The sequence below is a fragment of the Rhynchophorus ferrugineus genome, unplaced genomic scaffold, assembly GCF_030347505.1.
Source record: "Rhynchophorus ferrugineus isolate W39M unplaced genomic scaffold, kcgeb_rfMv2 rfM1, whole genome shotgun sequence".
Lineage (NCBI taxonomy): Eukaryota > Metazoa > Arthropoda > Insecta > Coleoptera > Curculionidae > Rhynchophorus > Rhynchophorus ferrugineus.
Genome location: NW_027472580.1, coordinates 25680713 through 25706555, shown reverse-complemented (window position 1 = coordinate 25706555; position 25843 = coordinate 25680713). Strand labels below are relative to the sequence as shown.

At 32.2% G+C, this 25843-nt stretch overlaps 1 protein-coding gene across 2 annotated transcripts in view; it reads left to right on the top strand.

Annotated features, from left to right (window-relative positions):
- LOC143206558 (potassium voltage-gated channel protein Shaw) overlaps positions 1–25843 on the top strand; it is a 334396-nt gene that overhangs the window by 167905 nt on the left and 140648 nt on the right. For both annotated transcript variants that reach the window (XM_076419165.1, XM_076419164.1), the window contains exon 3: positions 5367–5499. In XM_076419165.1, the coding sequence (XP_076275280.1) occupies positions 5367–5499 (133 nt within the window). The remainder of the gene's footprint in view (positions 1–5366; positions 5500–25843) is intronic.

The window sequence follows — 25843 nt, the reverse complement described above, 5'->3', positions numbered from 1 at the left end:
CGACGTCCGGAATCTTACTGCATGTTACTCGACGGGCAATACTCATTTCTCAGCTCTGGCTTTGTTCATACGTAATTGTAGTTACAATGGTATTACTTTGCTAATTATAGTAACAATGGTATTATAAGCGACGCGGATTCGTATCTTGAGATTTTGCTGCTAAACTGCACCATGACCACCCAGTTGCTTTTGAATTTTAGTCGCGTGCCTGACAGTTAGTAGTAGAAGTTTCATATGTATTATGTATTATCCAGATTGTCTTATTTATCAGTAAATGTTACTCCATAGTCACTTTCAATATGCCCCAATATAATATCTTTCAATAACAGATCAACTCCAGACCTACCATAGTAAAACATATTTTTTGGCAAATTTTTTTTTATTCAACATAATTTCTTTCAAGGGTGATATAGCTGATCACTGATTATAGCTACCTTCCAACTTTTCGATACCATTTTTGCAGTACGATTTGTCCTTTGCTTCAAAATAGGCCTCAGTTTCGGCCATCACCTCTTCATTCGATGAAAATTTCTTTCCAGCGAGCATTTTATTGAGATCCGAGAACAGTAAGTAGTCGCTGGGTGCCAGATCTGGAGAATACGGTGGATAAGAAAGCAATTCAAAGCCCAATTTATAGATTTTTGCCATAGTTTTCACTGACTTGTCACAAGGTGCAATGTCTTGGTGAAACAACACTTTCTTTTTCTTCAGATGCGGCCATTTTTCAGCGATTTTGTCCCTCAAACGGGCCAATAACGCTATGTAATAGTCGCTGTTGATTGTCCTTCCTTTTCCGAGGTAGTCAATGAAAATTATTCCATGCACATTCCAAAATACAGACGCCATAACTTTGCCAGTCGACAGTTGCGTTTTCCCACGTTTTGGAGCGGGTTCGTTGTGTTCAGTCCGCTCGAATGACTATCGATTGGACTTCGATTGGATCGGAGTGAAATGATGGAGTCATGTTTCATCCATTGTCACATATCGACGCAAAAAGTCGGATTTATTGCGCTTGATCATCTTCAAACTGTGCTCTGAATCATAAACTCGTCGTTGTTTTTGATCAAAAGTGAGCTCGCGCGGCACCCACTTTGCACAGAGCTTTCTCATACCCACGTTCAGTTGATATCTTTAGAGTGTCTGTTATTTCACTCAGTTTTAATTTACGGTAATTCAAAATCATTTTGTGGATTTTTTAATTATTTTCGTCGGTAACAACCTCTTTCACCTCGTTCACCTTCTTCGGTGCTCATTTCACCACGTCTAAACTTAGCATACCAATGCTTGATGGTTGATTTTCCTGGGGCAGTTTTCAGAAACTCGGTACCAAGCTAAGTTTTTGCTTCAAATATATTTTTTACCTTCAAAAATCAATATTTTATCAACACGCAGAATTCTTTTTGTCAATTTTTTTCAAAATAACAAAAGTTCCTTCAATTAACATTCTATAATTCACAAACTAATGATTCGACAGCCGTCAAATTTATACACGCATCTTTTGAGGGTTAGGGCTAGCTAAAAAACATATGGATTTAATTCTAGTAGGGCCATCTATGTGTCAGTTATATGGCGTAGATGCCGTCTATTACAATATTAGCTTAGAGCTAGAGCTAGCTAGAGAGTTATTTGAGGCATTTTGTATATTCTCTAACTACGCTGTATCAACCTATTTGAGAATCTTTTGTAACGTTTTGCCTGTTATGTAATGTGTAGGATTAATAATAACTTATTGAGGAGAAAAGGTAGACAGCATTGTATAGCTAAATCCAGTTCTAATAATATCAAGAATCCTTATAATGAATTATTAACAAAATATTAATGCGCGCAAAATTATATAATCGCGTCACATCACCACATACCAGACCGATTTCTTAAAATATCTGCCGCTGGATTAATCGTTCTATATAACACCACCCTCCTGAAGAAACCATGAACGAAATGTATATGTGTAGTGGTTGTTCCATTTGGACAACTTCCTGTTGTAGTTAAACTATTTATGTGCTATCGACTGTGCCTTTGCCCAGTTTGCCTTTGCTAATTTAATTATTTTTACAAAATTGTTGCTCATTAACTATCAACGTGCGTATCTGGTTTGTCTATAGAACAAAGTTGTGAAAATTGATGATCTGTGTCTGGTAAAAGTGCTCCTAGAAAGTTTTAAATGTGTCTTTGTATCTGCAGTTGTCTAAGAATTTATCAATTTTTTTCTGATACACAATTGAATGTTACCAAACATTTTTATAATACCTTGAGTGGGCATTGTGTCCTCTACATCTATAAATTTTCCTGTTTGTTGACCAGGAGGTGATTAGAACCATTTTCCATTCCAGAAACGAATGAACCTAATGTATCTGGTAATTTTACTTTTCCACCGGCACCATATAGATCAGTCATCGTTGTATTTTAATGCCTACAATATTGGCAAACGATGGGTATTTCTCCAACTGTAACCGATTTGTTGCCACCATAATTTACTTCTGGATGATAGTGAATGCTGCTCGTTTTTGAACCATATGATTATTGCGTCTGAGGAATCATTCAATTTCATTGTGTTTAGCTTGCTACTGCATAATAAAATAATTTCAAAGAAAATCAAAGTTCATATAAGGTATAAATAGATTAAACCTGTCTATCATATTATAAATCTACTATCGATAATGTAACATCAAAGTAAGTTGTCTTCGTTAATCGAAGGTTATACCTACTTAAAGAATATTATTCGTTGATGAGATGAACTGAAAAACAGAATAGTAAGTACTAAGCAATTCGAAGTTATTTAATATTTAAAATCCTGAATACGATGAGAACAAAGTGGTACGAATTAAAATTTATTTTTAATACTTACAAAAATACCAGGCGTTAGTGAGATAGTTTTGAGAATAAAATTATGATCACATATTTAATTAGTAAAATTTTTATTGCCTATTTTTGGGGGATTATGGCAAATATTTTACAATATATTTGTTATGTTTTTGGTCAACATAGTTGTAGTTTTAAGTTCTAGCTCCTTAAAGGAATAATATAACTGTAATGTTAACTTAACACTTATTAGCCATAAAAAATTTGGGGGGTGAGACTATTCCCTAAATATATATATATATATATATATATATATATATATATATATATATATATATATATATATATATATATATATATATATATATATATATGTATATCTAGCACATCGACATCGAGGCATCTTTACAAAATCTTCATGTGAGAATTTTACTAACAGCTAAAACTGAATGAAGCTGTCATTTCAGATGTATTGTTGTGAAAATACCAGCAATAGCGAGTAAGAGACTCAAAGTCCTCGTCCTTCATGACGACGTCTGACTATACGGTGCAGTAGTTCTGAAGGATACACTGTTCCAACTCAAATGGGAAGTCCGGTAGCATAGAGCGTACTCACCGGAATTAGCTTGGCTGGTACATAGTTTCAAAATATTGAAAAAATCTGGAAATGAATCGATATCGATATGTTGCAAGAAGAATGAAGAAATTTATAAAAAAGATGGAAATGAAGAAATTTTAATTCGTTTATTAAAGAAATAATATAAACACAATGTTAATGTAAAAGTTTAGAATCTAAATTGGTGCACGGTACTAACTCCTTGTTGAGAGTTGTTATCTCTGCAACTGTGTCAATTTTATTCATGGACATCTTACTGAATATTCCTTATATATTAATATTTTATACAGAAATTTATTTTTTTTATAAGAGGCTTCGTAACAGCCCACGTCGCCTTCATAATATTTAAGCTGGTAAAACAAATCCGCCTAATCCATTTATTTGGCACGTTCTTCGTAGCGTCTCGGGAGAGATGAAAAATCACATTTAAATATGGCATTAATTGTCCTTTCGAATCTAAATTAAATTTGAATTTCTTACAGCCGAATATTAAACCACCTTAATATCGTTATTCCGTAGGATTTTTTTATTTTATTCCGATAAAAGTAGCTTTAATTCGCGCTTAGACAATGAAGAAGTTAAAACTGTTTGGGTGAAATGGTGTGAAAGTCGTCCCTTGAACATTGATTTTGTATTCTGGAATCATCATTCTCTTTATTTTTTGGTTATATTAAGCACCATGGAGTACTATTTATTCTATTCGACAACCAAAAATTGAACGCTGACAGTAAATTTTTACCTGTCATATCACATACTAAAACTAATGTTTCTGAATTAAATTAAATTTAAATCAAATTTGTTAGAAAAAGCAAATTGGGAAGTGGGTATCGTATTCTACTAATAGAAGAAGCAAATATATGTGATAGGACAAAGGATTAAACATATTTTACGTATCATTTCACTCCTGTAGGTAATATTCTACGAGAGGTTTATTATTTTAGTTTTGCTTCAAAATAAGAGACTTAGGAGTGTCTACCCTTTAAAAAACTATAAAGAAAGTACTCAAAGAAATTATCTTCCTTATTTTCCTAACTTGTTAATTTTTTTGACAGATTTAGCGCTGACTTTGGGAACTTGTGAATCTTTTCATTCACTTTTATTTTCATTAAAATGAGTATGTTATTGCCACCGCATATTATGCAGACCTTCTGGCGAACTAGGATAGTGGTGGCATCCACAAATTGGGGAGGTCTTGGAATGAATCTACTGAAGCTAAAGATTATTATATCTATTATATAAAATTAAAAATTGGCCTTAAAAAGTATATTTCCTATTAAAAATTGGAAATATCTTATCCTGAAAATACTTCAATTGTAGATCCTTGTACTATTGATACTTCGATGATTTGTTACTATTGAGATGTAAATTAATCTGATAAGGTTTTATATAACTGTTGATGATTTTCTAACTTGATAATTAAATTCAATTTTAGTTTGATAATTTTTTATGACTGGTTTTTTAAGAAAATGAGAAAATAACTTTGCTGTAAAATTAAAATTTACTATCGACAATGTAACATCAAAATAGTTATTTAAAAGAAGAGTGGAATTCTATCTAAACCTCTTAATTTTTGTATGGTCTGGTGTATGATATTAAAAATTGGTGTACCTATCCTGAAGATACTTAAGTTGTAGATCCTTGTGCTATTGATACTTCGATGATTTGTTACTCTTGAGATGTAAATTAATCTGATAAGGGTTTATATAACTGTTGATGATTTTCTAACTTGAAAATTAAATTCAATTTTAGTTTGATAATTTTTTATGACTCTTTGAAACTGACTTTAGATTTGCTCAAGTTTATTTGGGTACTTTATATATACTTTAATAACTCAAGAATATATGGAAATTATATGTCCATTAAAAATAAATATTTCATTTTTTAAATAATATTTCTTACACAATAAATAAAATTATGTTAGCTATTAATTCAGTATAATTTACCTTTACAGAACTGGTAAACTACATTACCCTACAAATGTTTGCGGACCACTATTCGAAGAAGAACTAGAATTCTGGGGACTGGACTCGAATCAAGTCGAACCATGTTGCTGGAGTACATACAGCATCCACAGAGACACCCAGGTAATTAAGTTTTAATTTATCTCAAGGTCCCCGTCAATAAATATTCGATTAACATAACGGACAAGCATCCGTCAGAAATAAAAGGAAATAAACTGCTTTTTTCTATAAACGACGGTAAGATGAAATAATGAAAGAAGGGACTAAACCTTCAAAGGCCTCATTTGTATTCCATCAGGGTTTCAACCATCACGGACCTAATAAATGTTTCTATTATCTCTTAAGGAACGAAATAATAATCGTGTTTTTTTAGGAAATTCTTTGCGCTAATTTTCCGCTTTATAAGCTCGTTTATTTTGAAAGGAGGAAATGAGAAACAGGTCTAATAAAGCAACCCGGTAAAGGAAGTTGAATAGACGTGTTTATGGCTTATATTGAAATCAGAAAAGACTAAAAATTAACGATGTGGTAGCAGAGTTGAAAGGGAGTACAAGTTTTGTTTGAAATCGGGAAGGTGTGGAAGGGCAAAGGTCTCTTTAAGTAAATGATGTTTTTGGAGTTTGAATATGTAAAGCGACTAGATTTTGTCGAAATTGTGTCTATTGTATAGGTGTAGTCTGTTTGGGATAATAATTAAGGCTTTTCTGAAACATTTGATGAGCAAAATTGTAATAGTTTGTCGTAAATGCCTTAATGATAGTCAGACATTAAAACAAATTGTCTTTTGTTATGTAATAGGTTCAGGGAACTGTGTTGTTAGGCGTTCGATATAAAATAATTTTATGTAAATTTCTAGCAGGTCCGACGGAGTTTTTTAAAAATACATTGTAATTGCTTGAACAATTTTGATAAGAATATTTGAAAATAATTCTTAGCTCTGCTTTTTATACGTATATCCCGAGGTCCGTCCGGTCAATGATCGGGCACCCGGGTATCAATTTCAAATCCGCAGGTAATATATATTAACTTCTTAAATTTTTTTTATGGCCGTCTGGAATCCCCGAAATTGAAGTAATTTGACATCCATTTTTCGTCAAATTAGTTAACAATCAATTAATTAAAAAAGTTAATAATTATCAGACTTGATACCGCCGCCCGTTCAATATCCAGGTACCCGGGTACCCACTATTAAAGTAGTTAGTTAATTTGACTTTTAAATTGATAATAGACAATATAGTTGGTAATTTTTTTTATTTAAACAATAATTCTTAATATAAACAATAACAAAAATAGTAAGTAAGAAATACATAACTCCGCTTTATTTTATTTTATTAATATAGTTTTCCATTCTTTTATTATTTATTTATTTACATTATTTTATTTATTATGATGCAGTGCCATATAAAAATTGAAGTACATTAAATTATTTCGTACATCCTTCACATGTCGTGGTTGTAATGTAGTGTTCGTCACAAATAGGTTCTCACATACCGAACATATTTTTCTAGTTTAACGTATCTAGATTTGACAGCATGTTGGTGTTCCTATTAGGTCCACATCTCTCTCGAACAATATTACGCCTCCCAGCTTAATGTTCACTTGGTGATGTCGCAGCCCACTGAGTACCATCTTTTGCTGTCATTCCAGATGCCGTCGCTTCTACTTCACATTCTTCACCCTCATCCTCTCCATCTTCACTTTCTTTATCTTCATCTTCCTGGTCTTTATCTTAATTATTGAGTGCAATTTCATCATCTATTATGAATAAATTATACAATTTATATAACACAAAATGCATTATAACTTTCAACGTACACAAGAGAAAATAGAAATGTTAATACAGGTATCATCACAATCCGAAGCTGCCGCCTTACTCGGGGGAAAATATTCTTTTCACTACTGTTCAACATGCAGTCGTCATCAGATTCTTCTGCTTCGAATGTTTTCTCCAAATTCTTATTATTCTGAGAGCGGGTGACTCTATTGTAAACAATTTAAAATTTATTTATTACTATTTTTTTAATATGGAAAACATAAAATAAATAATTTACTTGAAAATAAAATAATTAAATCTCTCCTTACTGTCTAAAACTCCATGAATTGTATTTGGATTAAATACAATTTTTTTATTAATATATTATTATTATATTATATTTTAATATATTAATAATATTAATAATTAATATTAATTTTGTATATTTTCTTTTCACTTTCAGAGTATATTTTATAGTCTGTTCACTACGCTTGTAGAATTTCAACTGAACACGTTTCTTTCTTTTCGTACGTCATGAAAAGGGAAAAGGGATATCTCAGGTACCTACATATCGATTGACTTTCCGCTATTGTTATTTCTATGAGGACTATAAATTGTAACCCTATAGCTATTTTATATGCCACATAGCCAGTTTACACAGAGAAAAAAAATTATTCAGTACACTAATGACTTACACATCTGTCTATATATCATTGTCATTGACATATCATTGTCGGTCATTGAAGAAATGATGAAAGTTTGGTCATTGACCGGATGGTTAAATGGGTCGCCAGCCATAATAATTTCTACTTCATTAACAGTTCGTACATTGTATCTTCCCACGTGATCTCTAAATGGTACTTTTTCTTTAATAATAACGCAGTTCTTGTTTTGCAACCTATTGGAAATTATGTTGAAAAACTGGAACAGTTGATTGTAATTTCTTAAAAATGTCATAATTTCTCTTTCCACTATCTGGTCGATGTGGTTGTATAAATAGCGTGTGTTAATTTGTTGCTCCTTGACATCTATAAAATAGGTTTGCAAAAATTTTGGATCAGCATCTGACAATGAAAACAAAGAACAGATTTGATGGTACGTTAGACCCCGAATCTTGAATTTTAATTAAAAATTATGATCACCCCCATTATCAACGATTCTTGCCCAAAATAGTGTTATTTGGAAACAATAATTAAATTTAAGGAACGAAACATTAATACTGAATTAGCTTGGAATGATAGATTCTTACCGGAAATCATGTATCTTGATAGCATATAAAGGTTCCCATATACTATACACTTTTTGTCACCGTTACATATGAAATATCATTCAGTCTGTATATGCGATGTTGATGTAAATTAATTTTAATACTTTTTCTAACAAAGTACAGTTCAAATCTATCTAAGAATATCAGGGTTGTTGTGGAAATTTATGATAAAATTAACCGTGACCAATGACCAATGACCAGTGTGAAAAAGAAAAATGCACAGAGGATAACAACAACAGTTTAAGCTAGGTATGATGACAGTAGTCAGTAGTTAAAGTAGTATATTATTTTATCTAATGAAATCGGATTGTTATGATAATATATATAAATGTATTTTTTTTCATTACGAACTTTTTCTGAATTATTTCATCGTTTCATCTGCGTTACAGGGGATAGGTAAAAAGTATGACTATAAACAATACAGCGCGTCTTGTTGCAAGTTGGCAACACTGACTTCGTGTCAATGGTGCGATACGTATGTGTTACTCAGTTTACATGGAAAGTCTTGTAGGTTATATTTCAGTATATTATACGCTTTGTTTTGCGGCATTTAAAACAATCGATTGGTGAAATATGTTAAATTTTAAAACATGACAAATCGTTGGTGCTTGATTATCCAGCGCGTCTGGAAAGAAAACAGTTGAATTATTTAACGTTTCACCAGTAATAGTATTTACGGTAATGTCAGCATTCACAAAACATGGTCAAACATTATCGTTGAAAAGGAAGAGTGGGCGAAACCCAAAGTTTACTGACAGAGGCCGACGAACATTAAAAAGGATTGTGACCACATGATATAAAGCAATCCCATTCAAAGTATTTCGACAAAAATAAAATGTCGGGAGTCCAACAAAGCTAATATTTATGAAAGTGGTACGAATGTGAAACCCTTTATAACGATACCAATCTAAGCTAAAAGAAGCTGCAAAGGAGGTAGTGCAATGGTCATAAAACCTGGAGACTTGATTGGAATAAAATGATATGGCCCAATGAATAATTGTTTACATTATTTCCTATAAACATCTGATTTTATCTTAGGAGAACCCCAAAAAATTCTACGATTCGGACAGCTTGCTTCCTGCATTCAAGCATGGAGAAGTACGATTGTGATTTAGGCAGCAGTATCGTGGTATTCAGCTGGTCTTCTCACTCACATCACTGAACGGATTACTGTGAATGCGTATCTTGACATCCTCAGTGATGAAGTTCTTACTATCACTGGTATCTTGCTGTGAAATAGCGCCATATTCCAAGATGATAATGCGCTTATAAAAGGCTTCAAAAAGGTTTAGTCTTGGTTTGAAGGGCATCAGAATATTTCCAAACATCTTTCCTGTATAGCACAGTCGCCAAACCTAAACATAGTTGACCCTTTATGAGGAGCTTTAGAGCACAGTGTGAGGAGTAGATTTCCATCTCCAACATCATTGAAGCAATTGGCTGATGTTTGATGTGACAACATTCCCTTGGAACTATTCAAACATTCTAAGAATCTATTGCGTGAAGAAATGCAGCTATTTCAAATGTAAATGGTGTCTCAATACCTTATTAATAAGTAAGTAATGTGTATGTCGGGTCTATTATTCTGTTTAATCCAATGTTTATTATATAATATAAAATTCTTTGGTTCTTTGCCTGAGATTTGGCTCATTAAGTAATATTTTTCAGGAATTAAAAATAACTTTTTAGTAATAAATATTATGAAAAGTTGCAATATGAGTGCTAGTGAGATAACTAGTTCAAAAAGCTCAGTAAAGCGTAAACATAATTTATAGTTGTAAGGATTACTTATAACTGAATCATTTACTATAATTTCAATAACTTTATTCCAACTTATTCTCGATGGATTTCAATTTATTTTTTCATGAATTTATTTATTTAATTGTCTTATATTTCTTAAAATATAAACTAAATATATGGAACTGTCTTTTCCGTTTTCTGAAAACGAATTTGCTTTGGAGCAAAAAATCAAATTCTTACCTTCCAGTTTTGACTCAGAATCTTGATGGTCTCCTCTATAGTTTCGCAAAAAATATTTCAAATAATACATAAAGAAATTCGACCTGTTTTTGTTTCAAATTAACTAATAATATATCTTGAAATTCACGAACTTATTGTTAAAAATAGCACCGCCATTTATCCATATACTTATTCCACTTTTCTCGTATATATGTATAAATCTTACGAAAAAAGTCCTTTTTTTCTGATTTAAAATTTACATTCACAATACTTGTTGGAACAAATGCGCCACGAAATTTCATTTTGCCAATTTTCCGGTTATTTCTGTTCGCTCTCTAATGAGAAAACGAGTCAAATACGAGCCGAATTCAGGAAAGATAAAACCGTATTTTTCAGCAGCGGCGGGACAAAACATAAAAGAAAAAAGTAAAATTAATGATGTACCTCGAAATAAAGAAAAAAACAAGACCGGTAATGTCTTCTTGTGTGTGTGTGTACGTATGTTGACTGGATGTCATTAATTTTGTGTTTGAAATGACGTGTAATGTGTTATTTCGCCTGCAGAAGGTTTCACAGTTCAAATAAGCCCTGTTGTTCGGTTTCGTTTATTTTTAGACAAAAATAGATGACATTGTTTACTATTATATTCTGTCAACATTTTCCTTATGTTTTTTTGTACGAAAAGCAAAAGTAAAATATCTGTATTATTTTATGTATCCTAATAGTTATTTTCCTTTCCATCTCTTTCCTTTATTTTTTGCGTTTCCTATATATTTTTATATTAAGTATATAATTTTTTAGTTATTATTATATTTAAGGTTCTCACGACTGTTTTGATCAGCGGTTTGATTTGACTTACCTTTAAATAAAATAATGGCTTTTTCCTCTAGTATAATTGACTGTCCAGGCGCAGGAACTCCTAGTTACATTTTACAATAATTACCTTTGTTGTTTGATTTTAAGAAATTTACAGCCGAAACTCGTGCTGCTACTTTAGAAAAACACGAATTTTAGAAATATATAATAATGCTGCTCCTTCATAAACCTACTGTCGGTTTTCCATTGTTCCATTGTTTACAAAATACAATATTTCTAAATAATCAATTTTTATAGTTTTTTTCTGCCAATGTTGTATCTTAAGATATTTACGGATACATATAGTTTAGGTGATGATTTCAATTTTAGTAACGACAAGGAAAAACAAGGAGTTGTTTATATTGTTCATTTTCCACAAGGCAAGAGTGTAAAATTCAACAAGGAAAATGATCCCAGTTACGTAAGTAACCAGGCTAGGTAAGACCGGATGTCATCTGGGATGATTTCTAAGTTGGCCATTCCTTCTGAGGACCATGGTTTTGAGCGCACGTTAAACAGCAGAAATAGTTCAGATAAACTATAGTTGGTAAAATTGAGACTTTAAAATATAACAAGAAAACAGGAGCATAGGCAGCTTAAAGAGAAGTTTATTAAGCAGTTATTTGTAAGCATTTGTACCAAATAGGAAAAGTCAAAGTTATTTAATATGGTTTTTGTTACATTTTTCTTCAAGATTAATTGATTAACTTTATTTAAGTAACACATACTATTAAATACTGTTGTCTCTCAAGAATATAACTTAATCATTAATATCATTCTGCTTGTTATGCAATCTTGTTTCTCTAAAAACTCTTATTTGAATTAAGAATTGATGAAACAAGAATAATGGTCAAGTTTATACTAGAATATTTTTGGTAATAAAATTGGCCCACTTTTAATGTCATTTTATGAATTTTATATTTGGTATTTTTTCGGAAAATGCTATTTATATAATTTCAATGGGTATTATTTTTGTTGTTCTAGTACAAAAATCACAATAGTACGGGTATCCTAAATTGGTATAAATAAGTACTATTTCTATTATTAGTATTTCGTATCTACTAATAGTTTTTAAACAAAACAAAAATGTAAGAATCTGTTCAAGCCATTTTTTTCGAACATTTGTCATTTTATTTTTTGAAGAACGGTAAAATCGTGTGATTTGCATTTATATACATTTCTGCAACTGTGAGGCAAGGAGTTCTGTTTTTTGTATCCAAAAATTTAAATCGCAAGTTAAATCTTGAGTGAGCCCCTTATACTTGGATAAATTGGCAATGTATTACAGTCCATATGTGATACTGGCTTCGACACTCACGATACGTCAGGATATTTAACAGGTCTTAAAATTGAAATAGTCTTCGGCCTGACACATAGACGGCGCTACTAGAAGTAAATCGATATGTTTTTTTTTGTTAGCCCTAATACTCAAAAGATGCGTGTATAAATTTGACAGTTGCCGGATCATTAGTTTATGAATTATAACCTTTTTAGTGAAGCAACTTTTGTTATTGTGAAAATAATGGATAAAAAGGAATTTCGCGTGTTGATAAAATATTGCTTTTTGAACGGAAAAAGTACAGTTGAAGCAAAAACTTGGTTTGATGCCGAGTTTCCGAACACTGCCCCAGGAAAATCAACCATCAAGGATTGGTATGCTACGTTTAGACGTTGAGAAAGGAGCACCGAAGACGGTGAACGCATTGAAATCCCAAAAGAGGTTGTTACTGACGAAAACACCGTGTCACAAGTCAGTGAAAGCGGTGGCAAAAATCCATGAATTGGGCTTCGAATTGGTTCCTCAATCACCGTATTCTCCGGATCTGGCCTACAGCTACATATTTCCTGTTCTTAAATCTCAAAAGAATGCTCGCTGGGAAGAAATTTTTGTCGAATGAAGAGGTGAGCGCCGAAACTGTGACCTATTTTGAAGCAAAGGACAAATCGTACTACAAAAATGGCATCGAAAAGTTGAAGGGTCGCTTTAATCAGTGTATCACCCTTGAAGGTAATTATATTGAATAAAAAATTATTTTGCTAAAAAAATATGTTTTTTGCATTTATTCCACGACATTCATCCAGTAGAAATAGCGATCATCTTGAAACCACATGATTTTTTTGTTCTCTACATGCCTCCTCATGTGCAGCTTTGTTCTGTGTGCGTAACAAAATAATTTCGGTACTTATGTATTTACTAAAGTAAAACTAAAGTACTACAAATTTTCATCTGTCGGTGCATATGTGATTATTTGTCCACGTTTACCGAGCATATAACACCCGCAAATGTAACAAAAATCTTTGTATCGACTTGAAACGTTGTCAGTGCATTTCCAGCTGTTCCGAAGCACAGTCATGCACAAAAAAAGTTCCAAATGATGTTTAATGCAACGTCATCAGGCGTTACAAAAGCGCAGTGCTGCCATCATGCGGGAACGCGGAAACTAGAACCAACCTTGACACACGGATTGAATATCTGAGTTCAGGGCATCAAATAACGTTAAAAATCATTCTCGGGTCGAAAAGTTGACCTGAATTTGTAAACTTCTGTAATTATTATAAAAATTTTTAAGTTGTTTTATAATAATATTTCTAAAATTAACTATACGTATTTATTGTTCTAACTTGTTCTAATATAATATAATTATCTACATGTTAATTTAATAATTATTTCTCTATAGTTTTTGACCTTAAACTATAGAATGATATAAGATATATTATATATTCAATATTCTTTGTATTTGGACGGTATAATAATACTACCAGTTAAAAAAAGTCGAAAATTCGAAAAGGTTTGTAATGGATTTACTATACTTTCATGTTTATTTTATTTTATCCTGTTTATTATACGTGGAGGTATAGCATAATACTCTGAAGCCTTTTAAATCGTGTTATTGACATCAGACCAGCCTATTGTGGAACACCTGTCATGTTAAAGCTTTAAATCAATATTGGGGTTGCCAAAATTGATACAAGCATTTACAGGGGCGTAAAATGTAAATGTAACGGAGGATATACAATTTTAATGAAATGTTTTTTTTTTAGTAAAAGTTTAGTTTATAATTGCTGAGTATGAAAAATACTATTTTAATAATCCCATAAAACTACCTGTACTAGTAATAATTACTTGCCACATTGATCTGAACATATAAAAATTAATAATAAGTAATAGAATAGTAATACTGTTAGTCAGTGTCAGTGTGAGTGTGATTATTAAGTTTTGTATTACTATAGTCTTTATTAATCCCATCAAATGTGATCCCATCATAACCTTGTGACTGTGATATGGGCTACGTCTATGGACTTATCTCTAGGCACTACTTTTTTTTTGGCCTGGAACCGGATAGGGGAATCCTGTTATGGATACCTGGTCGGGAAGACCCGCAGGAATAAGCGAGTTGGACTGGTTATGTGGAGACTGCCTCAGGACTACCCACTAAACCCCACCCTATCAGCTGATCCAATGACCCTAACTGATACCTCTTACTGTTAGTAAGGAGGGTGCCCGTAACCGGTAACACCGTTAAGAGGTACAAGGCCAGGCAAGGACGTGGCGTCGTTATCACACCACGCAGCTTGCGGTACATGAGTTAATGGCTCGCCGGAGAAGGTCGAGAGGATTTGGAGTTAGAGCACGTCGGGGAAGTGTCGGCTCTGATAGAATAAGACCACGAAGAGGCGAATGAGTTATTGGCCTAAAATATCGGCTAGCTAGGTAATACATCTATTATTCGATAGATGAAGATTGGAGAAATATCTCCAGTATAAAATCGTGAACTTGGGGGAATTCTGTTTCTCTATGAATTTGATTGTACCTGACGAACCAGGGGACATTGATTATTCTCCTGATAATTTTGTTTTGAAAGACTTGAAGACGTTCCACCTGGCTAGGTGAGACGTATTTTAGATAGACACTGGAGCTGTATAGAACGATTGATCGAACCAGCATTTTGTACACAAGAGATTTTATAGAGAGAGGCAGCCTGCTGGCCCAGTTGATAAGCGGGAACAGCAAATTAACAATACCTTGACCTTTATGGAGGGACCTTTGAATGTGGGAATTCCACTTAAATCTGCATAAAACAAGACCGAGATAGGCGGCTTATTCTGATTCTCGATGCGGTTCTCGATTTTAAGACGCGAAATGCTCGGTGCAAAACGCTTTTTGTGGAAGAAGATGGCCTGGGTTTTCTGCGGGTTGATTTGTAACCTTCAACAAATACGTGTAGTAGATAGGTTAAATACATTTTTTATTTATTTTTATTAGTTAGTTATTACAACGATTACTATGTACATATAATTTTAAAACGTTTCTTGTTCAGTTAAAAATCTAATTTCAACTTTTTTTGTTAAAATTATTTTTAATGTCAGTAGTTTTCCGGAAATAATCAATCTTTTTTTTTAGTTTATCACAGTAGATTACTTTATAACCAGGAATATTATGCTATAAAATTCCGGTATGTATTTCATCAACATGCTTCTAATTTAATGACATAACCATTGAGAAAACATCCGGCGCTCTCATGGCTTTTCCTATAGCTTCTGTCATAACAGCACCTAATTAGTATAACTTGATTATTCATCATGGACTGCTTGATATGCATAGAAAATGCATTTCATCATTTCAAACATATATTGGAAATTTTTATGGGATATAAGCAAAAAGATGATATTTATAATGATATCCTTTGCTAAGATGCTATAAATAGATTAGCGGTAACACAATTATATTAAAGAGGTTTACCTAGCCACTTTATTAACCGTGACCTTTATTGTCAAGGTACTAAGGAAAATCAATATCTAGGTTATGATTAAACTGCAAACAAATTCCAAATTCTTAACCAAAAGGGTATCCAAAAGTACGAGATACAAGATCTCCTGTAACGATGGAAAATTGAAAGTTGTAGCTATCAGTATCAGAGTATTAGAGCCTCAGTATTAGTACTACAGCCTTGATGGTGCAAACTATAGTCTGGCAGCCAAGATTCCAGAAGTATTTTATCTCAATGTCAAACCCATAGAATAAAAACATAACATAATTAATGGAACTGTTAATCTCCGAGTTTTATTTAATTCATTGGTTATTATATGAAGTATTAAAAAAACAATGTTGATGACAGAAAAAAATGTTAGGCTTTTATATTACACAATAACAAGTACTTTTTTATTCGCCATCATTATCTCGTTTACAAAATGGAAACAATTCTTATTTGTGTTGAATAGGCATATAACTATAATGTAATACCCATCTTGTTTACTTTAGTTTACGTTATAGGCCTATTTACCAACACGAAATGATTTGGTTGAAAGCCCGAGGGTATTCGAGATATTTCTCGGTCCAGATCGTTATACAGCAACAATGGTCTTGTTTATTAGTTTTCGCCAGGGACCACTATGCCTTGTAAAAATTTTACTGGAAACATTTCGGTTCCTCCAGATCTCAAAACCTAATAATAAATGAATGGACTTTTAAAGCGCAATATCTAGGGAAATGTTTTTTTAGATGTAAATATTTTAGAATCTGTTTAGATTTTGTTTTACCCGACAAGTTATATTGCTTGTAAAGCTTAAGAATTTATTATTATTAATTATTTTATTCACCCATTGTTATTATTGTTATGATTTTTATTTCACAAATGTTATTCATATCTACATATTATTCGGCCTAGCGAAAATTTTGCCTCCCTTTTTAAAGGAAATAGGAGTACCTGGATGCGTGAAATATGGCACGGTTAAAACTTATATCGAGTAAGAATGTTTAGGCCTAATATTTTTGTGTAGTTAGCGCTACAAATCTTCCAATGAAACGAAAAGCGGTCAAATTAAGCAACCTGGAATTGCCATCGGATAGGTGGCACAAAATATATAAACAAGGACAACGAGTAGCCGCGCGGGCTAAGAATTTGGCTTGTCGACAATAACCGAATCTCGTTGGGGATAAAAGTTGGAGTAAGTTTAGTAAGTATTTGTAAGTTTATAGACTAAAATAAAGGATAATATTCATTGCAAATTAAATGAATGTTTGTTTTGCTGCATTTGCTACGTTTGTAACATGTGAACTTATATTAAAATGGAATGTGAGTGATTAAAATATTAATAAAGGAAGTTATTCAATTTTAATCAGTATTTTGTGTTACTTTCGATTATTCCCGCACTTTTAGAATTATTAAATAGTTATGGCAAGTTTGGTAAAAAAAATATTAAGAATAATATGGTCACCAGAAGTTGTATTTTACATTTTTTGCAGAGCAAACAAATTAATGTATCTGTTTTGACCGAAGATATATAATATAAAGCTGTGAAACAAAATTCGACATATGTAAAAACTTCATGCCAACATAAATTAATGAAATTCGAGAAGCGTTAGTTTTCGTTGGTTACAAAATATTTAAATTTTCGAAATTATATTTAATTCCATGTCTGATGAGGAAAAATAAAAAAACAAAAATTTTTCTTGCTTAAGGACTTTTATTGCATATAATAAATTAAAAGCTAATAAACACAAAAGAAGGATAAATTATCTACAAGGGCGAGAATGAAGAGTGAAATAAATAAGCATAGCACATTGCAATTTTATTTAAAAATGTAGGTAAATAAATTATTCCTTTAATCAGCCTACTGTATTTATTGCTTTTGTAATATATATTTTAGGTGGTAAGTATGATAAATGATTAAATATAGAGACTATATGAAAACATACATGAAGTAATGAAAATATGCATAGGACAAATAAAAGAAATTATGAATTATTAATAGTATATTTGCATACATTTTAAAGCACTAATAAATATTAAGGTATTTAATGATTAATACAATAAAATATGTGACTATATGACATTTTATTCTTTAAATCTGTTAGAAATTTTTTTAAATATATATTTTAAAGTCTCCTTTTACCAACTGTGGGTTTATCTGGACTGGGCCTAAAGTTTAACGTGGGCTCCAAACCACGGTCCTCAGCATTAAGCCAACTGACTGGCGAGTGACCAATTTTAGAAATCATCCCAGAAGACATCCAGTCTTATTCAGCCTGGTTACTGGCGTGACTGGGATTATTCTCCTTGTAGGATTTTACACCCTTGCCTAGAACATTTACAAATTTTAAACAATCACAAACATACATTTACGACCACGCCCCAGAAGGATTCGAACCCGAAGCTATCACAGTAGTATTCAGTATCACAGTATAACAGTAGGCGTCTCATCGCCTTTATCACTGTGCCACCAAGCCGGCCATCAATTATTTTGATTATTTAGTTTATAGACCTAAGATTTGGAAAACCAATAGTTAATTTCATGATTGTAAAGACATTCCTTTGATATACATTTCGAAATTGCAAAAAGTCAATTATCAATTACAAAATGGTTTTATTAATATATTCTCTATTTTAAATGTATTACTTCATTTATTATTCCATACTTATGTTTATAGCATAAAAGTAAAGAAAGTTCATGTATACTTTTATTTGATGCTGTGAAGTTATTACAATTTTACAATCATTTTCAGTGACGTAGTAATTTACACTTTGTTAATTATTGAGATTTAATGGAGATTAGATTTAATTAAATGCAATTTAAAATATGTGAGTGTTAGTTCTTGAAATAGTAATAAATCATTTATTAATTAATCCTTTTACTCTGTTATGAGAAAAACATGATTAATTTAATACTTTGTGGTCGAATGTCCGAGATTTCTTGTCGAAGGTTTTTTGGGTAGGTTGATTATGATCATTTTGTTTTACTCTAACAAAGCATTTATAAAAAAAAACAGGTAAAATATATATTAGTTAAAATTATTTCCATCGTTCTCTACACTTTTTTCTGATTCTTCTGGCTATATTGACTTGGCAGCGTGTCAGTCATCGAACCGTTTGCGCATTTCTTCATCATTTTGAAATCGTGTACCAGTCAATTCATGCTGCACCGTCAATTCATGCATGTTGTAATGTGTGAAAGTGGAAAGCTATGTCCGATGAGCTGTAATAGTGCATTCTTTACAACGCTTGCAATGCGTGGCTAAGTTTTGTTTTATAAGAGAATTAATTGCTATCTCTGCTCTATTTTGCAACAATACGACATTCAATTTGTCTAATTTACACTGGTAGACATATGCAGTAAGGAATTTGTTCGATTTTCATAGGTTGTAATATACTACACCTTTCTGAACCCATCATTTGCACAACAATACTTTTTCGACCCCTTTTAAATGCGTTTTAAAATACATTGTATGTAATATCTTGGAAGCTTGATCCATCACCTGATAAACTGTCTAAGTAATATGTTTTTGAGGAAACGTTTTTACTAATAGGTGTCACTTAACAAACGTAAGCACCTAATGCTATGCTTTAACGTCTTTTAGTAAAAATGGTGGGTGGTGTCTGTTAAGCATCTCTAGCACTTGCCATAAATCAGAACGTATATATTTCATCTCGATTCATCAAGTAGCACATTCTTTTTCTTCAAATACCCCCGTTTTTCGGCGATTTCATCCTTGAAACGGTCCAATAACGCTATATAATAGTCGCTGTTGATGGTCCTTCCTTCTTCAAGGTAGTAAATGAAAATTATTTCATGCGCATCCCATAATGCATATGTTATAACCTTGCCAGCCGACTGTTGCGTTTTTCCACGCTTTGGAGCGGGTTAATCGTGTGCAGTGCATTCGGATGACTGTCGATTGGACTTCGGAGTGAATTGATGGTTTCATGTTTCATCCATTGTCACACATTGATGCAAAAACTCAGGTTTATTACCCCTGATCATTTTCAAACACTGCTTCAAATCCCCAACACGGTGTTGTTTTTCGTCAAAAGTGAGCTCGCGCAATACGCAGTTTGCACAGAGCTTTCTCTTACCCAAATATTCGTAAGTGATATGATGTACCCGATCAGTTGATAACTTTTGAGTGTCTGCTATTTCATTCAGATTTTCAATTTACGGCCTTTCAAAATAATTTTGTGGATTTTTTAAATGTTTTCGTCAGTAACAACCTCTTTTGGGTATCCACTGCGTTCACCGCCTTCGGTGCTCCTTTCACCACGCCTAAACTTAGCATACCAATTTTTATGGTTGATTTTTCTGGGACAGTGTCCGGAAATTCGGCATCAAGCCAAGTTTTTGCTTCAACTATATTTTTTCTCTTCAAAAAGGAATATTTTATTAACACGCGAAATTCCTTTTACCCATTTTTTTACAATAACAAAAGTTGCTTCACTCAAAATGCAATAATTTACAAATTAATGGTCCAACAGCTGTGAAATTTATACGTGCATCTTTTGAGGGTTAGTGCTAACTAAAAAACATATGGATTTAATTCTAGTAGCGCCATTTATGTGTCAGGCCGGGGACTTTTCAATTGACTTGTTATTAGTGATCCCGCCCCAAACGTTTTTACTCTAGAAGCCGATAGATAATTAAAATATCGCTAATGTTTTTTTGTAAATATATATTCTATGTTGTAAAAAGATCTCTCTTTTACGATGTGGTGCTTATGTAATGTGGTCTTTATATAATCTTAATTTTAAAGAATTTTCATCACCGGTCATATTCGATTCGTTATTACAGTCATTATTGTACGAATTCTTAAATATGACTAATCTGAGAAGATATAGCGAGCTATTGTGATAACATTATATGTAGCACGTTCAATAAAATAGCCAATGAATCTCATATTATTTCTAAAATGTAAAATTCTTTTTAAACTCGGAACGAATATTTCCTTCTCATTTTGCCAGATAATTAAAAAATCTGATCTGATGCAATAAAGCAGTCCGTTCAACAAACCTGCCATATATATTTATTACTCCAAAACGTCACAATGTTGGCACATACATTTTGAGTTTTAGTTCATTTTGGCTTTGTATATATTATTGAAGGACTTAAGTTGATCATAGAGTAATAACAGTTTGTAGGTTAGGGTTGCGTTTTATTATATTTACATTGAACTCTTTTCTACACCTTCTATGAGGTAGAGTTCTAAGAGCATTTTTTAATACCGGTATCTCTTGGAGGCCTAATCTACCTAATTAACAATTTTGTATCCATTAGAGACCATAGTTATCTTTTATGTTTAGTTCTTGTTTCCTTTATTGCAGTGTTTCTTTGTCAAGTCATTATGATATTACTGTAATTTGCCTTAGTTGTTTCTGTTACTACCTGTGTAAATCTTTCATGATTAACCACTGCATTCTCCTTAACACATTTACCATCTCTTGCAAACAAGACATTTCAGTTATAAATATGTTTAAAAATGTAAATAGTTAATGAACAGGGCCAACGTAACAAGACCGTTCCAGGTCAACGATTTTCCGCTACGACCATTTATAGATAAAATTTGCCAGCGACATTGCAAATTTCGTTACGATTAGATAGATATAAGCGAAAACATCGGTTTCCTAATTGAATTGAAAGCGCAGGACCCTTATCGAATACAGTTTCCTGTCCAGAGTGTAACAAAATTTCCGGTTAGCTGCCTTCCATGTCACGGGCATCACGGTCCTGCGAAAGGTTGACGATCGTTTCGTCTTTGCTATTTCAGCGGTGACCGGAACAGGACTGTGGACGATGTACTTTTTTGTTATCGTTGAATGTGGTGCTTGTTGTGGCTGACAAATGGAATTTATTTAATAATAGTACAATCGGTATTTTTCTTGGCTTTTCTACTCTATCTTCATTTCAACTCTAATTTTTTCGGTTAAAATTAATTTCACGACAGAGCGGGGACCTGAATACAAAACTACTATACTCTGCTTCAAAAAGTCCTAGTTTTGGTTGTATCGATCTTTTGATTTGCAACTCAAATTTTGATACCCTCTTTTAAAACTATTATATTTTAAAAACTTATCGGAAAATATCGGACAAAAATTATAGACATATCAGCACACCGATGTTTTTTCAGCATCCCTTCTTCAGGCTAAACTCTTGCAATGCTTTGTTTTCAAACATAATATTGAGTGATGTAGTAGGATGATGAAAATGATGATGGACACAAGAGTTGGTGTCGTTATTGGAACTGTACTTTGTACTCATAACTAGATGAATATGGATGATGTTATTGAGAGCATTAATTACTTGTGAACTATATAATAATTGTTGAGAACAGAATGGGACCAGTTAACTACAATGAATTTTTATTAACTGATTTAGTCTCTTGATCAAAATATAATTCATTAAATTCGGGTGAAAAGTATTTTAAAAAGAAACCGTTAATTAACTCTCGGATTATTATTAACTAAAACACTATAAATCTAAACTCTAAGTAAAACTTCTTATTAATGAAAAAATTGAACCTACAGGCCTTTGTATCTACAGGCCTTTGTAGATATCTGTTGTACAATGTTTTGATAAACCATAATTAAATGCAATCAAGTTGAAAATCGGTTGTACACAAAGAAGGATCATATAATTGTTATTGATTGATATCTTAGTGGCCATATATTGAGATTGTACCTGTTGAACGACGTTAGGTTGATAACACATGAACATTAAGAAAAAGTGATGCTGTCACTTTGAATTATAAAAGTGCTAAAAGGTGTAATTTGGTGAATAAATTCATATTTTTAACATATCTAAAGCTAAAATATTAATTTCTAAACAAATGCTTGTGTCTCTTTATTAAACTTAAACTACGATTGCATTTTGGGGGATTCTGAGACCTTATTTATTATGTTTTTTTTAATATAATTTATAAACATATAAGGTGAATTATCTCATATTCAAAGGTTTAAAAGTTATCAGTATTATTTTAAAATAGACCTATCACACCGAACAATCAAAGAATCATATCCAAAAAAAAATTGACAAACAATATAATTTGAGTTTGGTAGATTGCATGTGGAATATATGAAATAGATATACTATTGTTCCTACACTGCTATTATTAACAGTCTTTAGGGTAAATGATGTGGCTCGGTGAATGGAGGTAAAACGAAATGAAACAGTAGTGTTTACATTATGTGACCCGTTATTTATTGGCTATATAAAAAATGTGAAAAATACAAATGATAAAAAGGATGGCAGCGGTGTTACCTGTAGACGAGGCTTGGGCAGTCGATGGTGACACGTCTAAACCAAACGAGGGTTGAGCACTGAATGACCGAAATAACCTTCAATAACATCCCAGATAAACGTCTCGGGGTAGACCGTTATTCCACGATGTAAAATTCGACATGCTCAAGGTCGCTACAAGTCTATTGCAACGGTGAAGTAATTAGTTGAATCATCCTATTAATATGAACTATGTAAGCTTCTGCTTCCCTAAGATGGTGTGTGAGTTTTATAGAGAAATGAACCTTTTGGATGGAAGATACGGAGTACCGCTTCGAAGAAGACATGGACCAAAATCATAGCAAGCAAGCAGATAATAGATCATAGCGAGACTTAGTGAGAATTGTTCGAATCTCTGCGGCACTAACAAAATTGGCTGGATAGTAGATGCTCTCCCTAATCGTCGGCTATAGATTAATAATGATAATGATGGACTATTGTATATTTTTAGATTTTTAAAATTCATCAAAAATTTCAAATGTGCGAAATTTGTACACCGAAAAATGTTGAAATTGGATGATAAGTTTTATATTATCTGGTATATAGACCAAGCATTTCTCGGTGGGATTATAAAAATGCTAATTTATTATTCGTTACTTATAGTGATTTTAAAATTAATTTGATGACGGATTATGATTGGGTTAAATTAAAATTTCATAAATTGTTTTTTTAATTAGACATTTATTCAGCAATAAGCAAAACCTATATTTCTTTCCAAAACAATAATTATATTTGATATGTTTATAGTTTATTTAATTGTTCTTTTATTTTAAATCGGGACAGTTGATAATTATTTTTACTGAATCAATACCATAGAAACAAGACAAATATTTCCTTTTGACGCCTGCAAATCCGCTTGGAAACCAGTGTTTTCGATCGTCACGGAAGCAACGATGTACATTTCTATTGATTGCTTGCAGTTGCACTTGAATTCGGTTATTAAGGCTCGGTAATTAACGAAATAATTCGGTAGTATTGTTTCGGTCACGAACAAATTGTATTCAGGGTTCGGAGAGCTTTTTTAATTCAATATGTTGAATATTGATTCCTTAAAATAAAAAAATTATTAAAAAACCAGTTATACACAGATTCTATTAATCCGCACTTAACAGGAGGTTCTCAAAAGATGGCTTGAAAGCGTTATCAAACGGTATTAGTCTGATAAATTGTGTAATATTAACGTTGGTGGCACCGGTATTTATTTTGCTTATAGTATATTGAAAGTTTTTTTAGTTATGCATCATGGACATTTGTGACGTCGAAATATTGTTTTAGGTCAGTTTGGCTTTGACATACAAAAAAATTTTAACCGAAATAAAATAATCGAACAAAAACAGTATGAAATATAATTTATTTTAACATTATAGTGCGTCTAATTCATATATTATCGAAGGATTTAAAACTACAATTAAGGCACAGCTATAATAGTTTTAGGTTAGAGTTGTTTTATTTACATTTAACTCTTTTCCACACCATCCATAAGGTAGAGTTTCTAGGCGCGTTTTTTTATGTAGTGGTACCCCCCTGGAGGCCTAATCTACCTAATTAACAATTGTATGTCTGAGAAACATATTTTACTTTCATTCGAGAGCATATTTAATTTTATCGTTTAGTTCTTGTTTCCTTCAATAGGGTGTTCACTTGTTAAGTCATCTTGGTATCACTGCATATTTTATTTCTTCTTCTACTGTCTGTGTACACTAGAATTCACAAAATTTACTGAATTCTGTCTAATTCATTTACCATATCTACAAAACAGTTAGTATTCATTCTCTCCTCATACGTTGTAACCTAATGCTCATGTTTAATTTTGAACAATTAAAATCATATTAATGCACACAAATCTTTCACGCCCTACAATACCATTTTCTACAGTTATATTCAATTAATTATGTGCGTACCTTTAGTTGTTTCCACTCTCATCACTCTGTCTCAGGAATTTCTAGCATTGCACAGCATTATCACATATCCTGAAAGTTTCCTTCAGTTACTTTCACTTTCCCACTCATTGTCCAATTCAATCACTAAACTGTTAATTTCTAATCTGTCTGAAACATGTTCGCAATTTCATCATTTATCAATTATTTCCTCTGTATGTCTAATCGAGTCCAAACCCAAGGTGTGATGGTCGACAATGCTTCCATATATCCAAACAGTTTTTGGTGGAATATCCTTCCCGACCAGCAATATATCTGCAATTAATTATTAATAAGTATAATGATCAACCAAACCTAATCGAATGCTATTGTTACTTTTACCTTTTCCATCAATTTTTCTTATCATTACACTTTTTTTGTTACCGTCTTGTCAAGAATGCCACAATGATAATTTCGAAATATCCAAGTTTCATCAAGATAAACAAATTCAAATAGTTTATCTTCCTTCCTATGCCATGTAAGAGTGTATAAAAGGATGTCTTACATCCGTCAAAAAGCAGCATGCCCCTAAATCTTTTATGTAAACTTTTCAGATAGACAAATTTCATTAAAATAATTTTAATTAATTATGTTTATATTGATAAAATAGCTTGTGTACTTACCGTTCTTATACATTTCGTATATTTGGTCTCGAATAGAGCTAATATCAAGATG